Genomic DNA, 24,959 nt, shown 5'->3' with positions numbered 1-24,959 from the left:
GGAGCAGGTTTCATATAAGGAGAGATTAAAAGGACTAGGACTATTCATTTTACTGCACCGGTACATTGGCGCTGCTGCAATCAATGCATGTCGTGCCAATCAATGTCAATTTAGCGGGTGTGGTGAAGACACACTAAATCGCTGGGTGAGCGCTCTCCCATCGATTTGTGTACTCACTCTCCCATCGATTTGTGTACTCCATCTCCCTGAGAAGCATAAGAGAAGTTGACAAGAGACACTGTCCTGTCGACACAGCGCAATGTAGCCACGTAAGTTATTCGCGTAACTTAGATCGATTTACTGCGGTAGTATAGACTAGCACTTAGGAGTCTCTTTTCTAAGGTGGGGGATATGGTAGAGAGTTATAAAATCATGAACGGTGTGGAGAAAGTGAATAAGGGATTGCTATTTACTCCTTCACGTAACATAAGAAGCAGAGGTCGCCCAATGAAATTCAGAGGCAGCAAGTTTAAAACAAAAACAAGGAAGAAGTACTTCATGCTATGTACAGTCAACCTGTGGAACTCATTGCCAGGGGATGTTGTGAAGGCCAAAAATATAACTGGGTTCCAAAAAGAATTAGATACGTTCCTGGAGGATACCAGGATACCAGCAAGATGGTCAGGGATGCAATCCTGTGCGCTGTGTCCCTAAACCTCTCACTGCCAGAAGCTGGGACTGAATGACGGGATGGATCACTCAATAATTGCTCTATTCTATTTGTTCCCTTTGAAAAATCTGGCACTGTCCATTGTTGGAAGAAAGGATATTGGGCTAGATGGGCCATTGCTCTGACCCAGTATGGCTATTCTTATATTATGTTCACATTTCAGATGACTAGATAACTCTATCTACAAATGATTGAGCATGTAAAATTACAGGTCCAAAATTAGTTTGGTTTTGAAAATATGATGGATTGGGGGTTTGAGGAAAGGAAGAAAACTTCTAAAATTTTGGTCTCTGAGGCACTTTAACGTCTGCCTCTGTGAATTCTGTGCAGAGTTTAGGCTATAATACTACCAATGTTGAATCAGGAAATCAATGCAAGTAATTCTGCACACATCTGAATTAACCATCAACCTTTCTACAGTATTTTTCTTGATTAAATTATAAATATACACAGTTGGACACTGCAGCATGAACACAGCGCTTGTCCATGTTAACTAAAAGAAGGGTCTTGGCTATGTTTCATTTTCTTATGAGGAGATGATACATTTTAAATATATTTTATAGATTGTGAAGTTCTTTTGGTGTGTTTAACATTTACCAAGTAGGCTGCTTTTATGAGGAATTTCACAATGCTGTTTCTATGCTTATTACACTCTATGCACATGCTTGCCATATCCTGTCCTATTTTCTAATTAGCCAAGAAGAAGTTACTTGCTTTTGACTGAAAATAATTTGTAATGCTTTCAAAAATTCTAAAAAAGAAAAACTTTCCAAGTACTTATTATTCAACTATTTTTCAAGTATAAGCAGCTAAATTTGGAATAATACAGTAAGTTTTTCATTTCCTAATTTCTATCCCTCACAAAGTATGCTGTGTTCCAAAAACTGATTCCAGACATTGTTATCTTAGATTAGTTATTCATTAGTAATCAGGTTTTTGCAAAATTGGCAGTAATATTTTTTTCCAGTAAGCAGCTTTCACATGCAGCATTCAGTAAGCACTTTCTTACCCTGATAGCAACACTGCAAAATGTATGCAAATATCCTATAAAGATAATGTTTTGTTCAAAATATATATATTATCTTTCTTTCGTTGCTTTGTAAAAGCTTTTAGTTTTGGCAAACAATGTTGGTGGTATATAAACTACATTTATGGCCAGATTTTCAAAAGAATTTAACACCCAACAGCTCCCATTTAAGGACCTAAATAAGTGCCCTGGTTTTAAGAAGTTCTCTGCAGTGAGCCGCTCTCATGGAAAACCTTGCCCTAAATAGCGTACTTCTTGATGGGAGCTGTGGGATACTGAACGCTTTTGAAAATTTGGCTGCTTCATTTAGGGTCCTAAATGGGAGTTGAGCAGGCTTGAAAATCTGGGCCTAGTGGTATATGCTAAGTACTTCAGGAAAATCTGGCCCTTAGTCAGAAAAAGCTAACTTCAGAGTACGAAATCGCCATTGGGTTTGGTGTCAACCGTAGCATTTAATCATGGATACAGTTTTCCCACACACTTTCATTTGTTTTCTGAGTAAATTCTTTATGGTATATAAATGAGGATTTGAGCCTGTTCAGTTGAAAAATGTTAAACATTTTACATCAGAAGATATGGTTGAAATTTTCTTTTAAATCCCAATTCCTTGTCTCTTGATTCTTGAGGTGTTTCAATTTCATGTTGTATTGATTGACTGTAAGGCTCTGTAAAACGCTAAGTATATTTTAAGGCTTTCTGCAATAACAAATCAGTTAATTTAAATTGGGTTAACAGCTGTCCCTTGGACATCTCAAGTTATAAAAAAAAGTTGTAGAATGTATCTTTACTTTGAACATCTCTAGTCTTAATTGCCTATGTTCCTTGTTCTTAGATTATACATTTACAATTAGCCATACTAAAATGCATATTGTTTGTATGCACCCTGCTTACCAAATGATCCAGATTGTTCTGTACCAGGGACCTGTCCTCCTCATTATTGATCACTCCCACAATTTGTGTGTCATGGGCAAACTTTATATCAGTAATGATTTTGTTTTCTTTCAGGTGATTAATAAAAATGTTAAAATAGCATAGGGCCAAGAACTGATCCGTGTGGAACGCCACTAGCAGCTCACTCGTTTGAAGATGATTCCCCTTTGACAATCACTTGTGTAGGGTTAGTTCTGAGTTCATCCTTATCACTGTAATAAATTGTGTATCTGGAGTGAAGATAAGGAGGTACTTGCTTCTCTTTCTTTATCTTTTCATTTTAATTCAGCCCCTTTTCTGCAGTATACTGCCATGTGGGCCACCTTGGCAATGAGCAGGAAAAGTATTGCCAAGAAGAAAATTTGCAAAGGCTTCCCATGTGGAAAAATCCTATAGACTTTAATAGGGATGAAACCAATCAGGTTCTACAGAAATTAGCCTGAAAAACCAAGGTGTTTAGTACAGAATAGGTCCTTTCTATAAGACTTTTAAAGCAACCTATATAATTCAATGGAGTATTATACTCTGGCTATGTAGTTTTACAGATGTGGAGAAAAGTTATCATTCTCTATCAAGTCCCAAAGGGCCTTTTCTGCAAGGGCTTATTCTAAAGTTTTTGGATTTACAGGTTGTAGTAGAAAAAACGGTTTTTAACATAAACAGAAAAGGAAGAAAGCTCGTTCATGATACAATGCAGCCCCTTACCAACCGAGTTATGAAACTTTGACTTCTCAGGATCTTTACCCCTTCATTTGAATATCAGGAAACTGATTTTGTTTTGTGTTTCTTTTTCATTAATACTCAGTCAAAAAACCTTTACATTTGGGAGGGGGAGTTTAGATCTGAATTTTGCAGTGTCAGTCCATCTCTGTTTTTTAACAAGGACTAACATACATAGGTGGGTGTATTCAGAACAATTTACAGTATGTGCAGGTTATGATTTTTATGTAAAAGATTGTGATAATATACATCTCTACCCCAATATAACGTGACTTGATATAACACAAATTTGGATATAACATGGTAAAACAGTGCTCCGGGGGGACGGGGCTGCACACTCCGGCAAATCAAAGCAAGTTCAATATAACGCGGTTTCACCTATAACGCGGTAAGATTTTTTGGCTCCCGAGGACAGCGTTATATCGGGGTAGAGGTGTAGTTATCTTTTAAACAATATACAGAAAATAAGCCGTAAAAAGTATTATTATGGGGTGAGTTTCCAGTTTTGTGCCTTTGGGTTCTTACAAAGGCAATTCCTATCAATGTTAATGACAAAAGGCCCACAAAAGAAAAAGCCCAGAATATCCTACAGATGTTCTCTGTCTGTAACACAAAAAAGTCATTTGAGTATTAAAACATTGAGTATTAATGTTCTCCTATTCTTTCTGATTATATTGTAGCTGCCAACATGGTGATTTTACCATTCAGTATCTGCCACTTACTCTCATTCTTGAGTTGTATTAAATCTGTTGAAATAGAAAAAACATTCAGTATTTCCCAGTACTTTCATAATGGCAGCAGGGGAACCTAGTGACATCTGAGAATGGGGAAGCAAAAATGACATGGGAAGTTGAGATCAGAACCAAGTTACAGGAGTAGATTAAAATCCCACTGTACCTGACTCCAAACATCCAGTGCTACTTGTAATAAATGACAGATAATTCTGCTTCCTGATGCTCTTCCAGTCATTGCAGGGAAAGTTTAGAGTGCAGTTTGAACTTGGTGCCTATGAAAAGAAGAAAAACTTTTTAACATAAAAATAGCTAAATTACATTGTGGTCTCAGTTTCCCCAGTGTTAACTTCTAGTTGCATCCCAAAAGCTCTGACAAGTAATTAGATTATCCTCCAGAAAAGGAAACTGTGTCTCCCAAATTCCAGGAGAATTGTATCGTGCTTGAAGCAGGTACTCATCTAACCTGCTGTCAGTTTCAAACTCAGTTGACTAGCAGCTCCTTTAGCTGGCTGGAGTCTGCTAGGGCTGTCGATAAAACCCAGACAGAATGGTAACTGGAGATTACTTAATTCACTGAGCAAGAGAACCAAGGATTTAGGGAGAAGGGACCAAGAGACAAATTGTATGAAATTCAAGGTTTTATTTTATTGTTAGCCATTCAGGACTCTTTTTTTTTCCCTACAATAAATGAGCTCGTTAGACATAGATGTGAACAATGGGTGACTGATAGAACAACTTAACTCTTATTTTTAATATAGATTTAGTATAATAGAAATGTTGTTAGTATGATTATTTAAATAATATTTGATTTTTAATTAGAGAACATAGTCATGACTGCAGTGCACTGGATGTGATCTAAAACTGAGATCCCAACAACTTGTGCTAGCTAAAGATCCCATGGCAACTTAATAAGAAAAAGTACCAATGTATAGTTTGAAACAGTCTAAGAGCCTAGCCCTGTGAATATTGCCCAGAGTTCACTACAAATAGTGATATTGGACCAGATCTTGGTCCCTGCTACAGCCACTTTGAGCTATCCTAATCAGGCTGATATGGATTCTCTGTGAGGGCTGTGGAAGGATGTGACCAGAGCATCTCTACACTCAGGCAATCCCTGTCTGATATAATGGGCCCTTGGGGAGCCATTAGCAGCTGATACAGCTAGCACATGCCTGGGGCTCCCTCTTAGGTCCTGTGCCAAGCACAACTTGAGGACCCGCGGACTGGGGACACTAACCTCACTGGAACTACCCAATTACATATAAGCATTACATCTGGTAATGTTACCAGGACTGGACCCTAAGTTAATAAAACACTTTGGATCCCTTAGTGGAAAAAGTACTTATAACATATTGTATTATTGTTATTTTTATTCTTATCAACTCCTGTTGATGGCAAGATGTCCATGTACTGAGGCAGCCCTTTAGTTTTAATTGGATCCTTTTACTAAGAGATAATCGATGTCTTTTTTCACCTCCGAATTTCCTTTTTATTCCAAAAGAAATCTGTATTTCATATTACTGCCCACTTATCTTAATTTGAACTTTTATTTTGATCACATAGTAGAATACTCAGTTTACATAATAATTCTGTTGTTCCCTTGACAGTGCTTGTTGCCTAGACTTGCTGTTTTTTGTTACCTTACATGAACCATTAATTGGAATCCAATGTTCTTGGCAGGAGAACGCTTGCAAATGACAGTGTCATACATCTGTGCTTACCGTGGGCCTGAACCAATTTTCAAATGCAAATAGAACTTCAAAATAAAATCACAGGGCTAGACTATGGTTTTGGATACTGTTTGTTGCTTGATGTGTACAGTAAGATAAACAGTTCTTCAAAAGCAAGGCTTCCCAAGATACCACTGAATGTACCTTTTTAGGTGCATGGTGCTAAGATGTTTACTGTACTGTTGTTCTACATTTCTCTTTGGGGCAGGGATTGCCTTTTTGTTGCTTGTACAGCACCTAGCACAATGGGGTCTTGGGCCATGACTGGGCTCCTAGGCACTACTGCAATACAAATAATAAAGTCTAGTGATGCAGCACTCTCATTTTGATCCTCCATTTCAGCTCTCAACAAGCAGCAATGCTATAGAGTATTCAGTGCTTGATTCAAAGTGTTAGTTATTTGGGTGAGAATGCTATATGGAAACTTCAGTTATAAAAGGGAGAAAATCTAACAGAGGATTCTGGGGTCAATGGGACATTTTGCCTGCCGGGTTATACACCCAATACAGTATGGTCTTTAGTAGGGTGGCCCTGGAAACAGCAGTGTTCCTATTTTCAGGCCTGCCCCAGGGACCCTGCCAGCTTTACAGAAAAAAGTTGGTTTAGCCCAGTTTTTGTAAATAGCCTGAACAGACTCCGCACTTAAAGGATATGTCTACACTGCAATTAAAGACCAGGGTTGGGCTAAAGGTCTGTTTAATTGTGGTGTAGATCTTGGGCTGGAGCCCGGGCTATAAGACCCCTGCGAGGAGGGTCCCAGAGCTCGGGCTGCAGTCCAAGCTTGAACGTCTACACTGCAATTAAACAGTCCCTTAGCCTGGGCCCCACAAGCCCGGCAAGCACAGACCAGCTGTGGGTTTTTAATTGCAGTGTAGACACGCTCAGAGAAGCTGCCAGCCACCTGGGCTGGTGAATTTGATAACCAATGAGATGAGTGCTAGTATGTCTAAAAAAACAGGTACCGTGTAAGGTACTCAAATATCAGAGTGGTGAGCATGATAAGGATATGTCTACACTGCAATTAATGGGGATTGCAGTTTAGGTAGGCATACCTGTGCTAATTGTAATCTAGCTTAATGTGGCTAAAAATATCAGTGAAGATATGGTGGCATGGGTTGTACAAGCGCACCTGGAACCCAGAGTACTTACCATGTTGCTAGCCCAGGCCATGCTCTGTGCCACCATGTCTTCGCTGCCTTTTTTAACTCATTAGCTAGATTACGGCTAGTGTGGGCATGTCTACCCAGCTGCAATCACACTTCCAGTTGTAATGTAGACATACCCTGAATGTACCTAGAGAGAGAGAGAGATCTCTTCCACCCTAGCCTGTCACATATTGATACCCTGCCCCTTTTCCTTCCCCACGCACAAGGCCTCTAATAAGCTACTAACTAGTTCTGCCTTACACATGGGAAAAGGAGGGTGCTCTTGGGTTGAGCGAGGAAGAGGAGGAACTGGCCTTATTTCCTTTTTCTTGCACACATTGCCAAACCCTCCAGTGCACACTTAGCTGCCCCCCCCCTCAAAGAGTGCCTTTTAACTCCCCCACTTCAGCCCCAGCAACAGGGTTCTTGATTTGTAACTTTGAAAATCTGATCTCCCCAATCTTTACTCTCTGCTGGAGGTTGTCTCCCGTGACATTTTGGTGCACAAATTTAGCCTTACCCCATAACCACGTCCCCAGCCGCTACTAAAATCCAAAGAACCTGGGATTGGAACTTAGAGCAAAAATACTTTGCTGTCAGAAACAGCAGATTGCCACAGAGCAGTTGTAAATTACTGTGTGTGTATTGATAGCAAACATTTGTCATCTCTTGGGAGGAAGTATTAAATGCAGTATTTGATTGCAAGCAGGACAGATAAAGCATCTGTGCCTCGTTCTAAAAGCTGAACTTAGAGAGCTTAACAGCGAGCACCAATACTTTTTTATAAGAAAATGTGTCGTGTCTCATCTCATTTGTTTTAAGTGGAAAGTAATAATTACAAAAACAGTGTCAATGATGCCTTCAGAGTTTTTTTGGCATCTTGGTTATTTTCATTGTATATCAATTTATCTAGCAAATGGCTTGGAATGATTTGCAAAAAGGAATTTAAAACCAAAATTGGGGAGATAAAAGTCAAATATGGTTTGTTAGTTTGGGGGAAGTTTGTATAAAGCTGCTTAGATATATTTGTAAAAACTCCAAAAGGGCCCTCTACTAATCTAATTCTTTACAGCTCATGAAAGAGATTAATCCACAAAACTGGATGCCCTTATTTCCTTGGCTTTAAGCATTACAAAATGAGACCAAGATGACATAGCTCACGGGACAGCAATGAAGGAAAGATGCTCCATCTCTGTTCAATTATAAATAGATCTTAAATAAGTAACGTATTGATCATTTCAGCATTTAAGACATATACAAATTTTAAATAGTGATTGTCTCCCAATCATAGCTCAGCAAGATGATTACATCTGAGCTGCCCTGTTTTAGATTAAACCTGGTGAATAATAATCATAAAATCCTGATCAAAACCCACGAAAGCAAACAAATGAGACTGGGTTTATCAGATATACACTGGAAATGTTCAAAACACGATTCCTAAATAACAGTGGCCTTATTTTCAGAGGCTGCAGTACCCACAATTGCCACTGAAGTCAGTGATAGAAGTGAAAATCATATCTGAAAATCAGGCCATTCTTTTAGCTACTTAAATATGGATTATGCACCCACCTTTGAAAATATTGGCCAGGGTAGACATCATACATGAGAAGAGACTAAATACCCCAAACGGGAAACCCCAAATACAATTTAGGTGACTGGCAAAAATAAAATAGACTTTATTGCTTGAAATTGCCATTTAGTATTGATGAGAAATAAGCTTTCTCGGAACTGAAAATCAGAGCTTTTGAGCAAATAGAGGTAATGTGAGTATTATACACTTTGAAAGGAGACAGTTCACTGAAAACTAAAATATGGCTGATTTGGGCCCCTCATTCTGCCACCTGACATACCTTGCTTCACTTTTATGCCTAGCCTCTGCCCCTCAGCTGACAAAGGCTGAGGGTACTGGAGAGGAAACCTGCTTAATCCCTGGAGAAAGGAAGTGTTCACTTCACCATTATGAATAGCGGTACTAACAGTTCTAAGCACACTATGGACAAGGATGTTAGCTTTAAGGGATGAATTAGCAAAGCTCTGTGAAGACCAGAGAGGAGAATATCCTTACCCTGCAAACACTTCCATTCATGCTTGACTCTACTCACATGAGTAGTCCCATTGGCTTCAGTGGAAATACAGGTTCTTAACTTTACATATGTAAGTGCTAGCAGGGTTGCAGCCCTATCATCCATATATTGGTCATCACAATATTTTGCTGCTGAGACTGTGTTGAAGACACAAAGGATTTTGATGTTTTAATTGAAGAGAGTGAGATTTATTTTTATTCAGGTGTTGCAATACCTGGCACATTTTGGGGAAGATTATTAATATCCTCAACCAGTCTCTGCAGTGCTTCTAATTTCTTGATTAAGCATGTCTTCATATATCATTGTACTTCACCAACTCTTGGAAAGAAGAGAATGTTTTACTTGTCAGAACTTGATTGCTTCGACTATGTTTTCAGTAAAATCATGTTCAGCCCCATGTTGCCTGAAAGTCTGAATCTGAAAAAATCTAGTTCCAAATGGACTGCCGTTGTGAAGTCACTCAAGATGAGAACTGTTGTAGACTCACTGCTTTTTGAATCACAGTCATAAATGCATTTTAATAACATTCAATAAGGATATTGATTTGCATAACCTTAGACAATTGTCCATAATTCAATTCCTTCAGCAATAAAATGGGCCCATTTTTTAAGATTTATAACTTATTTTAAAATGTTACATTGGAAATGCTTTAGAAAGGGTGCGGGGGAAAGAAATCATACAAATAGTTTTTATTTTTCTAAAGGGGTAAACAAGGTGGGAGTTCAATACCAAGTAAAATGGTGAGCCAGCATTTACACAGTGGGAAAAAAAGCTCCGTTTACACAGCTGAATTTAAAGCTGTGAATCTATTTGTTTGAAGTGCAAATGGATGTGAAAGTTAAGATAGAGATGGTTGTATTGTGTTATTTCAGTCCTCTGCTTCCAACTCCATTTCTAGCCTTTCTGGGTTTTCATACGTCCTTAGAGGACTCAACACAGAAGAGTTATAATAAAAGGCTAACTGTGGGTTTATTTTTCTCTCATTTAAAACAAATGCTTCTTTCCTAGGGAGTTGACCGCATTGACCTGCCAGGCCTCAAAAGTTTGAGAACTGCCCGCATTCTTAAGGAAGGCATGGTGCTGACCGTGGAACCAGGCATTTACTTTATTGACCACCTGTTGGACCAAGCACTCAATGATCCTTCACAGTCTTGTTTCATCAATAATGAAGTCCTGCAGCGTTTTCGAAGATTTGGTGGGGTGAGTAACTTCACTGGGTTAGATAATGGTTCTGGCAGATTTTTGGCTTTGTCTTTTCATGCATGTGCAGGAAGAAATTTGTTTTAGAAAATGTAATACATTATGAAGGAAACTATTTCTGCAGAGGGCACTTTGTCAGTTGAATCCCTCAGCCCAACTGCATGCTTTCTAAATTCGTTCTTGAACTCATTCACCTCAGATTAACTGGAGGCCCATTTTCTTCACTGATAGAAGTACTCTCCTCCATCACTAACTGGCTGCATGTTAAATAGGTGGCATGTCTACAGGGCAAGGCAAAGAAACTTGTACATTATGAAACAAGATACTAAGGTTCATATTGCTGACTTAGTTTCTCCTCACGCCAGCAACACAAAGAGAAGTGTTCACTTCTGCTGTGGAAGGAAAGCCTTGTGTTCCTTAATCCAGCGTGGCATTAGTAAAGAACTGAAAAAATACTTGAGCAGGATTATAGTTGTCCTGAAACTTGTGCACCAAGAATGGTGAGATGCTATGTAGGGAAGTTCAGGGTTTTCATGAGCATGTAAGTTTGACCTTGGCTGCTCAGGCTCCATATTGCAAGGCCTACCTGGCAGATTGTGCATGGGGGAGGATGGCTGTCTCAGAATAGAGGCTATGGGGTATGAGTCTTGCACCACTAATGACCTCAAATTATCATTTATATCCTAATGGCTGGTGTGTATGTAAATAAGCATCATGCTGTCTGTGACACTTCTCACCTCACTAACTTCACTCTAGAACCCGTTTAACCGGTTAGATGCCTTCAGATACTTTTCTTGTTAGCAAATTTAGCATTTTTGAAAGGTGTCAGATTGACACTCTGAAGACTGTAAATCCTGTGTTCTTCCACAGTCAAGAAACAACACAAGCAGTAGGAATTGGAGCTTCCCCTTGTCAGTATATCCCTTAATTGGTGGAGAGGCTTCTAGTTCAGCCGGGCGCTCCTTGGCTTATCTGCTGAGACTCTCAGCAAGGACAACAGTTAGTGGCAATTGTGGTGGTGATTTAGGAATTGTCTGTATTGCTATCACCAACTAATTTATCATAATCCACCAAACAGTCATCTGCTAGTAACAGCTTCACCGCTGTTGATCTGAGCTGGCTTTGAACCGCCAACCTAGAAACAAAAGGTTCCATATTCCATTACCAATCCTCTGAGTCATCCACTCTACTATACAACTAGCTTTAAAAGTACTATATCCAAAGTATATAATCTTATCACACGATGTGGGACTTTACCCTCTGGTGTGTAATTTGGGATGTTATCTTACCTTGTTATTTCTTTTGTCAGTACTTGCCAGCCAGTCATGATCCTGATGAATGAAGGGAGTGTGTTATGTTTAACTCTGCATTTTCTAACTTTGAGCGTGTCATATTGTATTTGACCCTTAAAACTGTTTTAAAGGGACAATGTAGACGCCCTTTCCCAGTTAAACACCACCATGAAAGTAGGCTGGGTTTTTGTTACTTATCCCAAGAACAGACTTTGGGAACCATTTAGTAATTGGATTGAATCCTGGCTCTCTTATCTTGGAAATATTCAACTAAAACCCCCATTATTCACTGTATTGGTGCAAACACCCCAAAGGAGGAACACATGTTTGTGTTTTAACTCTGCAGGACAGAGCATGTGGGGGGATACATGGACTCCCATTGGGTGTGTTTGGAGTAGAACAGTCCATTTTCTGCTTGTATCCATGAGCCCAGCATTTCTAAGTTGTTGCCCAACTAACTCACTCTTCATGTGTTGAACTGTAAATGTTTCCCTCCAGGGGGTTCCATGAGCCCCCCAAATCCAATCCCTTCCCTAATTTTTGCTTTATCTCCCTTAATGATGACTGCTGTTTCCATCTAAGAAGAACTGGATTGGGCCTCTGAATTGGCCAAGGGGATTGGTGCACAGGAAAGGATTGAGCACCAACCTCAGTTTCCAATCCTCACTTATTATTTAAGATAACAAAACAAACACAGCTAGCTGGTGTTATTTAAGTCTGTCCAGGAAAAAAAATTGAAATAAGTTTCTAAACCTGAAATACGTCTAAATTTTACAGCAAAGTTTAAAAGTAATACAATAAAAATACCTTGACAGTCCTTCTAACTCTAGCTCTTAATGTGATTGAGAACTGGGAGATGAAAGATACTCTCCAGTGAATGTTACTTAGTTCTTAGTAACTGCATTCTAGTTTATTTTCATTTATACAGGCTGAGTTAATACCGCTTCCAAACGCATTTCAGGAGAATTATCCTCTACAAACTAAAAAGATCTCAGAAAGTTGTCTGCAGTACCAATAATTGATGATAATGTATGAGGCTCATCACTATAGTGTCTGGCTTTACTTTACAAAAATTAAATTGAATAGCAAAAAAAGGATTCCAAAAAAGGAAGCAAATTCCCTAATGTAATGCTGCAAAGCGTAACTTAGCCAGTAAGAGACAGGAGATTCCAGAACCTGCAGTGAGCACGTAAATAAGTGGCCAGACTTTCAAAACTGTTCAGCACCCAGCACTGTTTTCTGTGGGAGATTTTAGGTAGTGAAACTGTTGAACAGCTCTCATGCATGCTTCATCACACTCTAAATGTGGTCAGTAGAAGGCTTAGACATATTTCTGGCAGGAGCAATTTCCATAGAAGAGGACCCACCACTGGGAATTCTTGTCTCCCAGGTAGCATGGTGGAGCATAGAAATGCAGGAACGACCTCTTTCTCATCCCCACCCATCCCAATCAGTAGAGAACCTGAGCCTTTGTTAGTCTTTTCACTGTTGAGAACAGAAAGAATTAGAGAGGAAGGTTTGTGGCCTTTATTCTAACCACTAATGCTTAGAGTTGGCCAAAGAGAGGAAGCAGAATGCAAGTAAAGCTCCAGGAGAAAGTAAGAAAGAAGAGACAACACAGAGCTCCAATGTGGGTGCCCGGTGCCGAGTTTACAGTGGCTCCATGGAGCTGGGACCATGCTCAGAAGGGGCCCCGGCCTGCTCCACTTGCACTGTGCCCCGAGACCCCGCTGGCTCCCCCCGCCCACCACTTGCTCCTCTCAGCCTGCCCACCAGCTGGCCAAGGGCTCCTGTCTGCCCCCTGGCCACACCCCCTGCTCTTCTCAGCCCCCCGGCCGGACCCCAGTGCACCTCCAGCTCTGGGCAGTCTCTGCTTCCCCCCACCTGTGGGGCCCCAGGTGTGTGTGGGGGAGGAACAGTGTGGAGGGCTTCCCTGGGCCCCTCCAGGCAAGTGCGTCTTGAGGGACCCCAGCTGGGGCAGGTCCTAGCCTGGCTGATCACGCCACTCCCAAGGGGCCGGAGCGATTTCCAGCCCTGGGACCAGCCCTGGCTGCGCTGCCGGCTCAGCCAGGCAGACACAGTCGCCTCCCAGCAAGGCTGGTGAATGCGGCCAGGATGCAGGGAGTGGGTCTGGGGCGTGCTGCGCTGTGAAGGGGCAGGGAAGATCTGTGTGTGTGTTGGGGCACTAGGGAGTGGGGGTTCTGTGGAGGGTGGTGGTGTGTAGGGCACTGTGCATTTGTAGGTGGGTCTGGGGGGGCGCTGGGAATAGTGGGTCCAAGAGGCCTCTGGCCATAGGGAGTTGGGGGGGGGGAGGGGCTGTGAGGTCAGGCAGCATGAGGGGAAGGGGCACGCTGGCAGCACAGGGCCGGGTGGGCCACTGTGCATCTGGCAACTGCCGGTTTGTAAATAGTGCCCTCGCGCTGGGTGGGGCCTCCCCTGCCATGCCCCACCCCATTGCCTCTGGCTGGCCCCTTGCTCCAGGGACTGACCTCCCCGTGCCATGCTCCATTGCCTCCAAGGGGGCCCACAAATATGTTCGGCGCCGGGCCCACAAAATTTAATCTGGCCCTGGGAGCCTAAACTGCACCTGCAAAACGAGTGCAAGTCCTATACATAGATGTCCAAATGACCCATGTGTGTGACAGGTTCGTGCACACTTTATGGGTGCAACTAATGTGCTCAGACTTAATGATTTGATTTGGGGTCAAAAATGGATTTATTTGCATCACTGTTTTCCTGGAGGTAGGCAAGAAGTTAAAGTCTATATTATTAATTGTGCCACTTTGGAGAGTAAGGATGGTCCTGAGGGTAAAATACTAGACTGGGACTCAGGAAACCTGGGTTCAATTCCTTGTTCTGCCACAGATTTCCAGTGTGAATTTAGGCAAGTCACTTTCTCTCTTTGTCCCTTAGTTCCCTACCTGTAAAATTAAGATGATTTTTCTTTCTCATGTCCTTTGTCCTGTCTATTTGGATTGTAAGTTATGTGGGGCAAGGACTGTGTCTTATCAGATATTTGTACAGTGTATAATACAACGTGGCACCAGTCTCATCTGGGTCCTCTAGATGCTTCCATCATACAAATGATTGTCCAATTTAGAAAGTCCACTGTGGTTTTATTTATCATGCAGGAAAAATGGCTGGTTTCCCCAAGGGAAAGTGGAAGGCTGATACCCTAGCTCTAAACAGTACCCTCTGAGCTTATCTTTCACATGTATTGGGGTTTGAGATTTCCATTTCTCATAAGCTGATTACTGATCTAGGCTGTTCATGTGATGTTTTCTCTAAAACCCGGCAAAACCATCCAATCTGATTTTGACCTATTATGTTCAGTCTCTCCTCAGGCTTCATATTGCCCCATAGCATTAGTTGTTCATTGAGCTAGCAACCAAATTAATATGTGTAAACTCTGTATGTCTGTCTGTAAAAACACTGAATCACAACTGAATTTTAAATGGGTTTTTAAATTTATTTCCTGCTTAGATTTGCAAATTGTTCTCATTTAAAAGCAAATTGCTTTACATATTCCAAGACCTTGAAAACACGCTAATGTTATGGTATTATTTTTCAAAATGTCACTGTTTAATTCAGAAATAAACATTAAGCGCAATTAAAAGGCAGAAAAATTTCCTTTTTGCACTTATACCGGGGCATTGAATTGCTTTTTTATTTGGTTCACAGAGCAATGTAGTAGTAGTTCTACTTACTTTTAATTTACATAAGGCTGAGCTCACTTCCTGTGTTTGTGGTAAATGGATGTTACAGAATGAAACAGATTACTAGTAATGATTGAAAAATGATTCATTATCATCACAAACATGCTTGTCTGCTTCTTAATATTTCCCATCATGCAAGTTTAATAGTGTCCGAAAAACATGTTATAAAACGTTTTGCAAGAAGATAGCTACTAATTTATTAACTGTCTATAAATTAGGAATGGACCATTGATAGAAAGTGTGGCTGAAATGAGAACATGCTGTGTGCAGGAAAGGGGAGACTGGTCAGGCTGAGATAATGAGGAAGTGTCACTCTGTAGTAATGCTGGAATGTAGTAATGTGGCAGTCTTAATCTTTGGATTTTCAGCAGGTAGGATTTTATACTAGACTGTACTATCTATAAGGGCTAGTCTACACTTACCAGCCGGGTCGACGCGGTGAGTTCGACTTCTCGGAGTTCGAACTATCGCGTCTAATCTGGACGCGATAGTTCGAACTCCGGAAGCGCCGCGGTCGACTCCGGTACTCCACCACTGCAAAAGGCGGTGGCGGAGTTGACCTTGGAGCTGCAGACTTCAATTCCGCGGCGTCTGGACGGGTGAGTAGTTCGAACTAGGGTACTTCGAATTCAGCTACGCTATTCACGTAGCTGAACTTGCGTACTCTAGTTCGACCCCCGCCCTTAGTGTAGACCTGCCCTAAGAAATATATCTATAAGAAATAACTACTGCAGACTATTCAGTGCTCTGTTGCCATTTGGTGTAAACATACACATTTCTTGTGTGATAAACTTGTAACCTTAAAAATAACAAATATGCTGGTGTGTGTCAGTGGAAGGCATCAGAATCCCTCCCCTTACCTCTGTCCATCTGCTTCTCTAGAGTGCTCTCTCAAACTTCTCAAGGCAGATGCTCAGTTCCTTTAATCTGAGTGCAGTGTTTATGCTAATTTAATTTGCATAGTAGCTTCTATGGGCCGTATTTTTCCATTGTTTCACAGGTGGGACTCCCAGCAGCTGTATCCCATGTGACTTTTCTAACCATGTCTGGGGTCTGACATAATGTTAACCTGAACTGTTTGTTTAACTGTATATGTGAATCAGAACTGTGTTTTTAGACCCTCAGAAGCTTTAACATATTATAGCGATAAGAACTAGATGTGTGTGACAGCACCCTTCACTTGGCAGACAACACAGGACATCCAGCCCAGAGCACCTCACTATATTAGTGAGTCTGGAAAACAGTGTATTAGGCTGGTTACATATTTAGCTGATGAAAACTATTTAACCCACATCGTGTCCTTGGCTTTACCCATGAGACTGCTGCTGCGGGCAGGATTTGGTCCATTGAGTCAACCCCGTGAAGGTCTGCTGCTGGAGTTACACAATTGTGCAATCTTATCTATTTAAATAGGTCATGCCACCACACTTGATAGGAGAGTGGTGTATGAAGGACAATGCCTACATTACTGGTAACTTTGCCTCTCCAGAAATATTTCTGAAACAAGTCATTTTGTGTATAAAACCCAAAGATGCTTAGAGGATACGTTGTACAATGTATCCGAAAGCTAGACTTGTAGCTGAAAGCCAGTCACCTGCAATTTACTGTACATGTGACAAAGAAGCTGAGTTAAGGTTGCACAAGCAACTAATTTTTGAGTGTTTGATTTTGCAATCTTAATGTCCTCGACATAGTGTGTGTGTGTGTGTGTGTGTGTGTATATATATATATATATATATAATTTCCTAGGTTTTTAAAAAAGAAAACTAAAAAACCAAATTCCATCCTGTGGTAGCATATTGAAACCCACATGGGTCATCAGTAACATTGCAACCTTTAGATCCACCACTCAGACCTCTGCCACATGAGCCAATAAAGTAAGTGATTGTAGTAGTAGGTTGTCATCCTCTGTGTGGACTATCACTAGAGTAGGATGAAACACACATTTTGTTGTAGATTTCACTGATATTTGCGGACAGCAGAGGAATGGTGAGACTCAGGAATCTTGGGTTCTGTTCCAGGTTCTGGAGGGGAGTGTTCTCTAGTGCATATAGGCTCTTCTGCCTGTTTTCTTTCTCTCCCTCCCCCCTCAAAAAAAAAGAAGTGGGGGGGGGCAAGTTTGACCTGTTCTACCCTGTCCCCTCAAACCTATCCTTGTTGTCCTAGTCCTGGTTCCTTGTCCCTATCTCATTCTCCTTGCCTAGCCCAGTCCCAGTCTCCACTCCTCAGGCTTCTTGTCCCAATCTCCTTGCCCAGCCAGTTCTTGTCTTCCCCTTCTGGCTCCTCATCCAATCTTCTCTCCCCATCCCTTCTTTCTTCCCCTCTCCCACTACGGGTCCCAGACCTAGTCTTCCTCCCTGGCACCTCATCCTAGCTCAGTCTCTCCTCCCCCCACCCTGATTCTTTGTCCAAGTCTCTGTGTTCAGTCAGTCCCTGTTCTACCCTCCACATCCTTGGCAACTGGCTCCAAGTCCCCACTCCCATTTCCTTCACTGGTTCCCAGTTTTACCATCACCCAATCCTAGTCTCCTTGACCAGCCAGCTTCTTCAAAGATCACATGGCAATGTTTAGGATTCTTTTGCTTGCGTTTTAGTCTTCTGATCCACTGATGACTTCAAGAACAATAAAATAAAAATCTCTCTCAGGTGCATGCACTTGCTCATGCCATGTCATCTTCTTGTCTTGTGGAGTTCCAAATGCGTGTTTTTCAGAAAAGACAGAGAAAAGAGAGGAGAGTCACATCCTTTCATTTTACAGCTGTGTGAACTCAACAGTTTATTTAATTCTGCTTTATAATACACTTTACTTGATACCATGTAAAAGAAATAATCTGGCAAAGAATCATTAAACGGTTTAATACGTCTAGATGACTCATTTTGTTTGAACAAATGGATTATTTTGCAAGCAGAAGTACAAATGTTAACCAGCTTTATTTTTAGTTTAAAATGTCAAGAGGTCAGAAACAATTAAAGCCACTGTAAGGTGGGAGTCACCCTGGTTTGTGTTCTCTTGGATTGACACCTTACTAAAATTGCTTTTATTGCAGCTTAGTGACTTACTAGCATTTTTCTGATAAGATAACAGGAATGACTGGGTAGGCATATTTCCTGGTAAAAAGAGATATGGGAAATTAAAGCTGCATAGAAAATGGTACAAGCTTTTCATTTTAGCAGAACAAGGGCTGGAAATGCTAAGGAAAAATCCCTGCTACTTTCTTACCCAACATTAAAGTGTAAATGATCATGTTTTTAAAAGTAATGTTGGAGTAAAAGCTGCTGGAAGACTTTGTCAGGTCAAAGTTCAGTGGTTTGGTAGAAACAGTGTCAGGTATGTGTAATTTATTGTGGAGCTAATTATACTTTAAAAAAATAAAAGACAACGTGATGTAAAGTGAAAAAGACGACTAGATCCAGCACAACAACATGGCTGCTCTAGATACAAATGGGTCAGCATTTGAATGGCACCATACTCAGGGGCAAATCTGTCCCCAGCATAGTTAGAGTAAATGGATTGTGTGCTGGAGAAGTGCCAGAGGAACCAGGGAAAGGGTTTGCCTGATTCCCTTGCTGCTCCCTGTGTCTGAGGGTTTGGGTTTCTTGGATACATATAAGGCCTCTTCCTGGCACACCAAGTGCAGATCAGGGCCAATGCAAGGATGTTTGGCACCCTAGGCGAAACTTCCACCTTGCGCCCTCTTTCCCCCCCCCCGAGGCGTCCCACCCCACAGCAGCTCTCCCCCTCCGCCCTGAGGCGCCTCCCACAGCAGCTCTCCCCCTCCGCCCTGAGGTGCCCGCCTTGGGGCATCCCCACCCCAGCTCACCCCTGCTCACAAGACGAGCACCCCGAGCACGCCATTGCTGCTTCACTTCTCCCGCCTCCCAGGCTTGTGGCGCCTAAGCTGATTGGCACCGCAAGCCTGGGAGGCGGGAAAAGTGAAGCAGCCACGGCTTGCTCGGGGAGGAGGCGGGGCAGGGAGTTCCCCTGCGTGCCGCCCCCCACCCTTACTTGCTGCAGGCGGCCCTCCTCACGCTCCCCTGCCCCAGCTCCCTCCGCCTAAATGCCGGTGGTGACTGGGGCGGCCGAAGATCCGGCCACCGTGGTTGCTGCTGAAGAAAATGGTGCCCCCCAAATCCTAGTACAGACGCCTGAATGGTTGCACCAGCCCTGGTGCAGATAGACTCCCTCCTTTTGCCTGCTGGCTTTAAGTGAACCTGAGAGACTACCATGGGCACCTGCAAAGGGACAATTTCCACCCTAATGGACTTCTGTGCCTCTCTCCTAGCAGTGGGAAGTTCTGGTGCTCACAAAGTCTTGTTCATCTAAACCAAGCTAGGTTTAACGTGCACTTTACACTCCAATTGCCATTGCTTACTAGTGTGTCTCTTGCAACACACTAGAATATACTGGTAACTGTGTGTTCTCTGTAACAGGTCCGAATTGAGGATGACATTGCAGTGGCAGCCAATGGAATGGAGCTACTAACGTGTGTCCCACGTACTGTGGAAGAAATAGAGGCTTTCATGGCAGAAGCCCAAGGCAGCACCAAGTCATTTGACTCCCTGGCCAGCCACAAGTAGTAAACTCCACAGTGGTTTCTGCCTTCCGCTAACCAGCCATTGTTCTGATTTTACACTACTGCTTAGAAAATAAAATGTATCAATTCTGCACAGCAAATTGAATCAGGCAAATCATTAGGCTGGAATGATTACTTTATTAGAAATGAAGTTAGAAGGATTCAGCACTATACCTTGAGGTAGCTCTAAGTCTTTATGCTTGCAATCAACAATTTATATTACTAAGTGCCAACTGGAAAATATTACAGCATGAACAGCTGAAATTATAAAGCTTTAACATCTCTGCTCATCTGTATCTTTCCAATCAGATCTGCATTTTGATAGCAGTGATTTTTTTTTTAAATAACAGCTGTATTATCTGAATGTTGCCTGTAATCATAAGAAAATTCTTAGAAATCCTATTTTGGAAACTTATACCACAACTATTACAAAGTCTTTTTGTTGATTGAGAGTGGCTGAAAAAGTGACACACCTACATTTTTCTTGATATTGATGGAATGGACAGAAGTAAATGTCTAATAAAAATCCTCCCTGAAAGTTGTTCATAACTTTGTGTAGATCACTTTTTCCATCTCCCATTACGTCCGTCTTCCGTTACCGTATCTTTATCTGAGCTTTCTACCCATTGTGTGCATTGGAAATTCAGGCACTTCATTAACTAGGTTTTATTCTTCATGTACTGAGAGCACTGAATTTTCATACACAGGCCATGTCCCCTTCGCTCAGAGAGGCAGGGAGAGATGTTGGTTTCTGGCTCTGTCCTTTAAAATGTCGGGTACCATGGTTTACAGATCTGGAGTCTTACAAATTCCACCTGAACAGCATAAAGAGAGTGTCTTACGTTACAGGAATTCAGTGTTATGCAATGGACTACACCCTATAGAACAGATGGGATTTTCAAAGCTATCTGATAATAGTAAAGGATCCATTTAAAATTTGCTTTGATGCTCTATAAATGTGTAATTATAAACTGAGTTTCCCTGCATGCATGCAAGATATGCATTTTCTAGAGGAGCATTTCCTTACCATACAGTACATTTATATTTATGAGATTGCCTGCAAGGAATAAGTACATTTCTTGCAATGACAGAATGGCATTACTTACAAATAACAAATAAATCCAGATCATGTTTCCTTGTTTTGTGAATACACTAAAACACAGTTTAGACTGTCGGCTCATCTGGGTAGTGACCTTGCATGTAGTCTGACTACAAAGCGTCACCAAAACAATTCTTCTGTTGTATAAACAATACATTAAATATTTATTTTAGCCCAAAAAGGGGGGTTAGGTCCAAAGTATATTGTAAAAATCTTAAAAACCAAATCATTCATCCCAATAACCTTAATCTGTTCAGAAACTCAATTTGTACAGATGTTAGCTACAGTAATGGTAGCACCTATTGATACTCTTCAGAACTTTCCCAGCATCACCTTATAACCATCAAGTGCTCAATTTCATTGCTACAACTTCCAGACTTCTGGGCCCAGATTATTCCTTGTGTTAGAGCAGGGCTGGGCAAATTTATTGGCCCGAGGGCCACATCTGGGTGGGAAAATTACATGTAGGGCCATGAATGTGGGGCAGGGGATTGGGGTGTGAGAGGGGGTGTGGAATGCGGTTGGGGGCTCAGGGCAGGGGGTTGGGATGCAGGGTGCGGCAGGGGAGTCGGCAAGGGGTTGGGGGCTCAGGGCAGGGGTTGGTTTGTGGGATGTGGCAGAGGACTCAGGGCAGGAGGTTGGGAGCTCAGGGCAAGGAGTTAGGGTGTGGCAGGGAACTCAGGGAAGGGGGTTGGGGTGAGGCAGGGGATTGGGGGCTCAGGGAAGGGGGTTGGGTGCAGGAGGGATGTGGGGTGCGGCAGGGGGCTCAGGGAAGGGGGTTGGGTGCAGGAGGGGTGTGGGTGCAGCAGGGGGCTGGGGTGCAGGAGGGGTTCAGGGTGCGGGCTCCGGCCTGGCGCCGCTTACCTGGAGCAGCTCCAGGATGGCAGCAGTGCACAGCAGGCCTAAGGCAGGCTCCCTGCCTGCCCTGGCTCCGCGCCGCTCCCGGCAGCGGCCGGCACCACGTCCCTGCGGCCCCTGGGGAAGGGGGGGGGCAGAGGGTGCTGCGCACTGCTCTCACCGTCAGGTACCTCCCCCGAAGCTCCCATTGGACACAGTTCCCTGTTTCCAGCCAATAGGAGCTGCGGGGGGTGGTACCTGCAAGCAAGGGCAGCGCACCAAGCCCTCTGCCCCCTCCCTCCCCAGGGGCCACAGGGACGTGGTGCCGGCTGCTTCTGGGAGCAGCACAGGGCCAGGGCAGGCAGGGAGCCTGCCTTAGCCCCGGTGCACCATGGGGCTGGCAATCCCACGGCCTGGATCCAGCCCACAGGCTGTAGTTTGCCCACTCCTGTGTTAGAGCCACCGTGCGCCAGACCATTGCCACAAGATGATCCCAAAGTGGATGGATCAACAGGTGGCATGGAGCCAGAATGGCAGCTCTTGACATCAGTGCCAAACTCCCTGTGACTGGCGTAGGGGACAGGGAGCCCTTGATACAGCTTAGCAATCTGCAGCTTCTGTAAAAAGACCCTAACTTGTATCAGGGCACTAGCCCAGCACAGTGCAGCCTAGGATCACAGAATACAACTTCAAACCACTTTTGGTCCCTTGCTTACTGCACTGCATTTTGCTCTCCTCATCAGCAGCTGGAACTGGGTCCTGGTCTGGAATAATTTCTTCTGAAAATGTTAATTGGGTTCCTCTATGCACCCCAAACACACTCATTGTGATTAGTCAATGGGTGACCCATTGACAAATACAAAATTGTGCTAAATAGTGATTAATCAAACACATACATTTAAATATTCTAGTCTAGAATACTTGGATCAGTTAGTTTTGATGTAAATTTGTTTTACAAAAGTGGGGACTGTTTCATCTTGTAGTGGTAACTCCACTATAATATGGCTTGTAAAAGGTAAGTCCCATGAGCTCTAGAATGAGGTTTCTGCTCTTATAAATAGTCACTGAGAAGTGACTTCTTCTGTGATGATGGGGCTTCTTGTGACTATTGGCAGGCTTGTCTGTAACTGCATTAATCCTTCCCCTGCTTTTTATGCCCCCTAACAAGCTGCTAGCTATTGAAACGTCCTAATGAAAAGGGCTCCAGTTTTTACTGCAATAACTTTGCAGCTACAAGAACAGATACCGAGAGAGAGTCTAACAACATTCTAGACTCTCCTCCGTCCAAAACCCCCTGACCAGTTTACCCAGTGCAAGACTGTGCCTGTGTCACCACTTCCTGGCCTCGGTCAAGATTTATATTCCTGAATAAGTCAAAGTGTAATCATACTCTGAACACACCCATTAGTTCACGCCTCCGCTGCTCTGGGCACTTTGAAACTGTCATTTGCTTTGGTTGGATAGCTTTGATTATTTGAAAGTAACTTTTTACAGGTTTTAGAAAATACAGTTTTGGATTTGTTTCAACTAGAATATAACCTGTGTCTAGTTAATAGGCTTCCCCCTTCCTCCGTGATTAATCTTGGCAGACATTGTTCCCTGTTGCTGTAGAACAGGTTGAGCAAATAATACTGTAGAAGGCAAAGCTGGTTGTGCTTCAACATGTACCAAAGAACAAATGTTCTGAAAGGAGAAAGAACAAAATAAATGTCACACAACTGACACATTTATACCTCTTCCATTAAACATGTCCCAGATGTTTCTCTAAATCTAGTTTTGTTTTCTCAAATTTTTCTTTGTAGTCAGGGCCCCATTAATTTTGTCACTATAAAATCTACCTCTTTCTGCAGAACTCTGCTCTAGAATCTCAGCTTTTGTTTATAAAAAACTAAGTACGGTATCTGTGCCTTGTGATTGCGGGGAAAAAACCCTTCCAAGGATGAGTCAAGTCTAGCCCATGCAAAGATGTCTGCCCAAGGCCTGGTCTACACACACTGTACTGATTTAACAAAGGGCGGCTATACACCCGAAAGATCTCACTGCTGCACTAACTCACACCTAGTGAGTGTGTGGCCGCTCTTCTGTTGGAATAAGTTCCCTATTTTGATTTAGCCTAAAATAATTTTTTTTCAACTTAAAAACTATGAAAATAGGGCAGTTTTTTTTTCTAAAAAGTCTTCACACCAGGGGTATGAAAGATTTGTTTGGTTTGTTAGATGTGAGAGCTACCGTTTTAAATATGTTAGCTGGTCAAGTGAATAGGTTATACCTGCAGCTTGCTCATTTCTTCTAGGGTTTTCAAGTGTGTTAGCTATCGTGTTTTTACAAACACATTTTCCCCCTAGGATGGACAAGTCCACACAGACTTTCACTGAAATAAGTAAGGGAGTGAATTAATTAGTTAGTTTGTGTAGCCAAGGCCTGAACTGATTTAGTTAAATTGGTGCAATGCACTTGTGTGAACATTAGACCTCATCTAAACATACAGATTGTATCACGCTAGCTTTCCTGGGAGAGTTAAAGTGGTACAAGTCCCTCTAATGTGCATACTTATACCAGGATAGCTGTTCCCATGCAGGAAGGGGAATACCTGCAGCCACACTAAGGGTTGCCAGTATAACTATTATGGTAAAAGATCTCACCTCTAACCAGACATACTTATACTGCTACAAAAGCTGTGTGCAGATCAGACCTTACATTAGCAGGTCTTAATAACTTGGTAACACACCTGAGTCTGCAACCAGCCTGAAAAAAGCACTTAAAGGGAGGAGTGCATTGCCCCAACCGTATCAGTGGGGCGTAAATGTTGAAATCTGTTATACTACAGTATTACCTAAACACCCCACTGTGCTAGGTGCTGTACAAACAGAGAAATGCAGAGGATTTTGCCACAAAATTTATGTCAAGCTTGCCTCAGAGTGCATGGAAACTTGCTTACAGGTCTCTATATATGCATGTGGGATATGCTTGTCCTGTATAATCAGCATGAATAACTAATGCATAAAATCCAAAATGAACTTGAAAAACCCCATTGAAATAGGTACACGCTGAAATCTCCAGTTTAGAAGACTCTTTATCCCACCAATTACTGAGGAAGAAGAGAAAAGTACCAGTATGTGTCGGAGTTGTACAGTTAAGAATAGAAGTAATCCACTGTGCCCCTTCATTACCCCATGGAACTGCAGGTTTCCAAGGAAGAGA

At 42.4% G+C, this 24,959-nt stretch overlaps 1 protein-coding gene across 1 annotated transcript in view; it reads left to right on the top strand.

Annotated features, from left to right (window-relative positions):
* The window catches only part of PEPD (peptidase D), a 232,864-nt gene extending 212,493 nt beyond the window's left edge, over nucleotides 1–20,371 (top strand). The window contains exons 14-15 of the mRNA XM_039503186.1: nucleotides 10,049–10,240; nucleotides 19,680–20,371. Coding sequence (XP_039359120.1) covers nucleotides 10,049–10,240; nucleotides 19,680–19,826 — 339 coding nt within the window. The 3' untranslated portion in view covers nucleotides 19,827–20,371. The remainder of the gene's footprint in view (nucleotides 1–10,048; nucleotides 10,241–19,679) is intronic.
* The last annotated feature ends 4,588 nt before the right edge of the window (nucleotides 20,372–24,959 follow it).

The sequence above is a fragment of the Mauremys reevesii genome, linkage group 16, assembly GCF_016161935.1.
Source record: "Mauremys reevesii isolate NIE-2019 linkage group 16, ASM1616193v1, whole genome shotgun sequence".
In the NCBI taxonomy this organism is placed as follows: domain Eukaryota; kingdom Metazoa; phylum Chordata; order Testudines; family Geoemydidae; genus Mauremys; species Mauremys reevesii.
The sequence above is the reverse complement of the archived record's forward strand: the minus strand, read 5'-3'. Positions and strand labels throughout refer to the sequence as shown.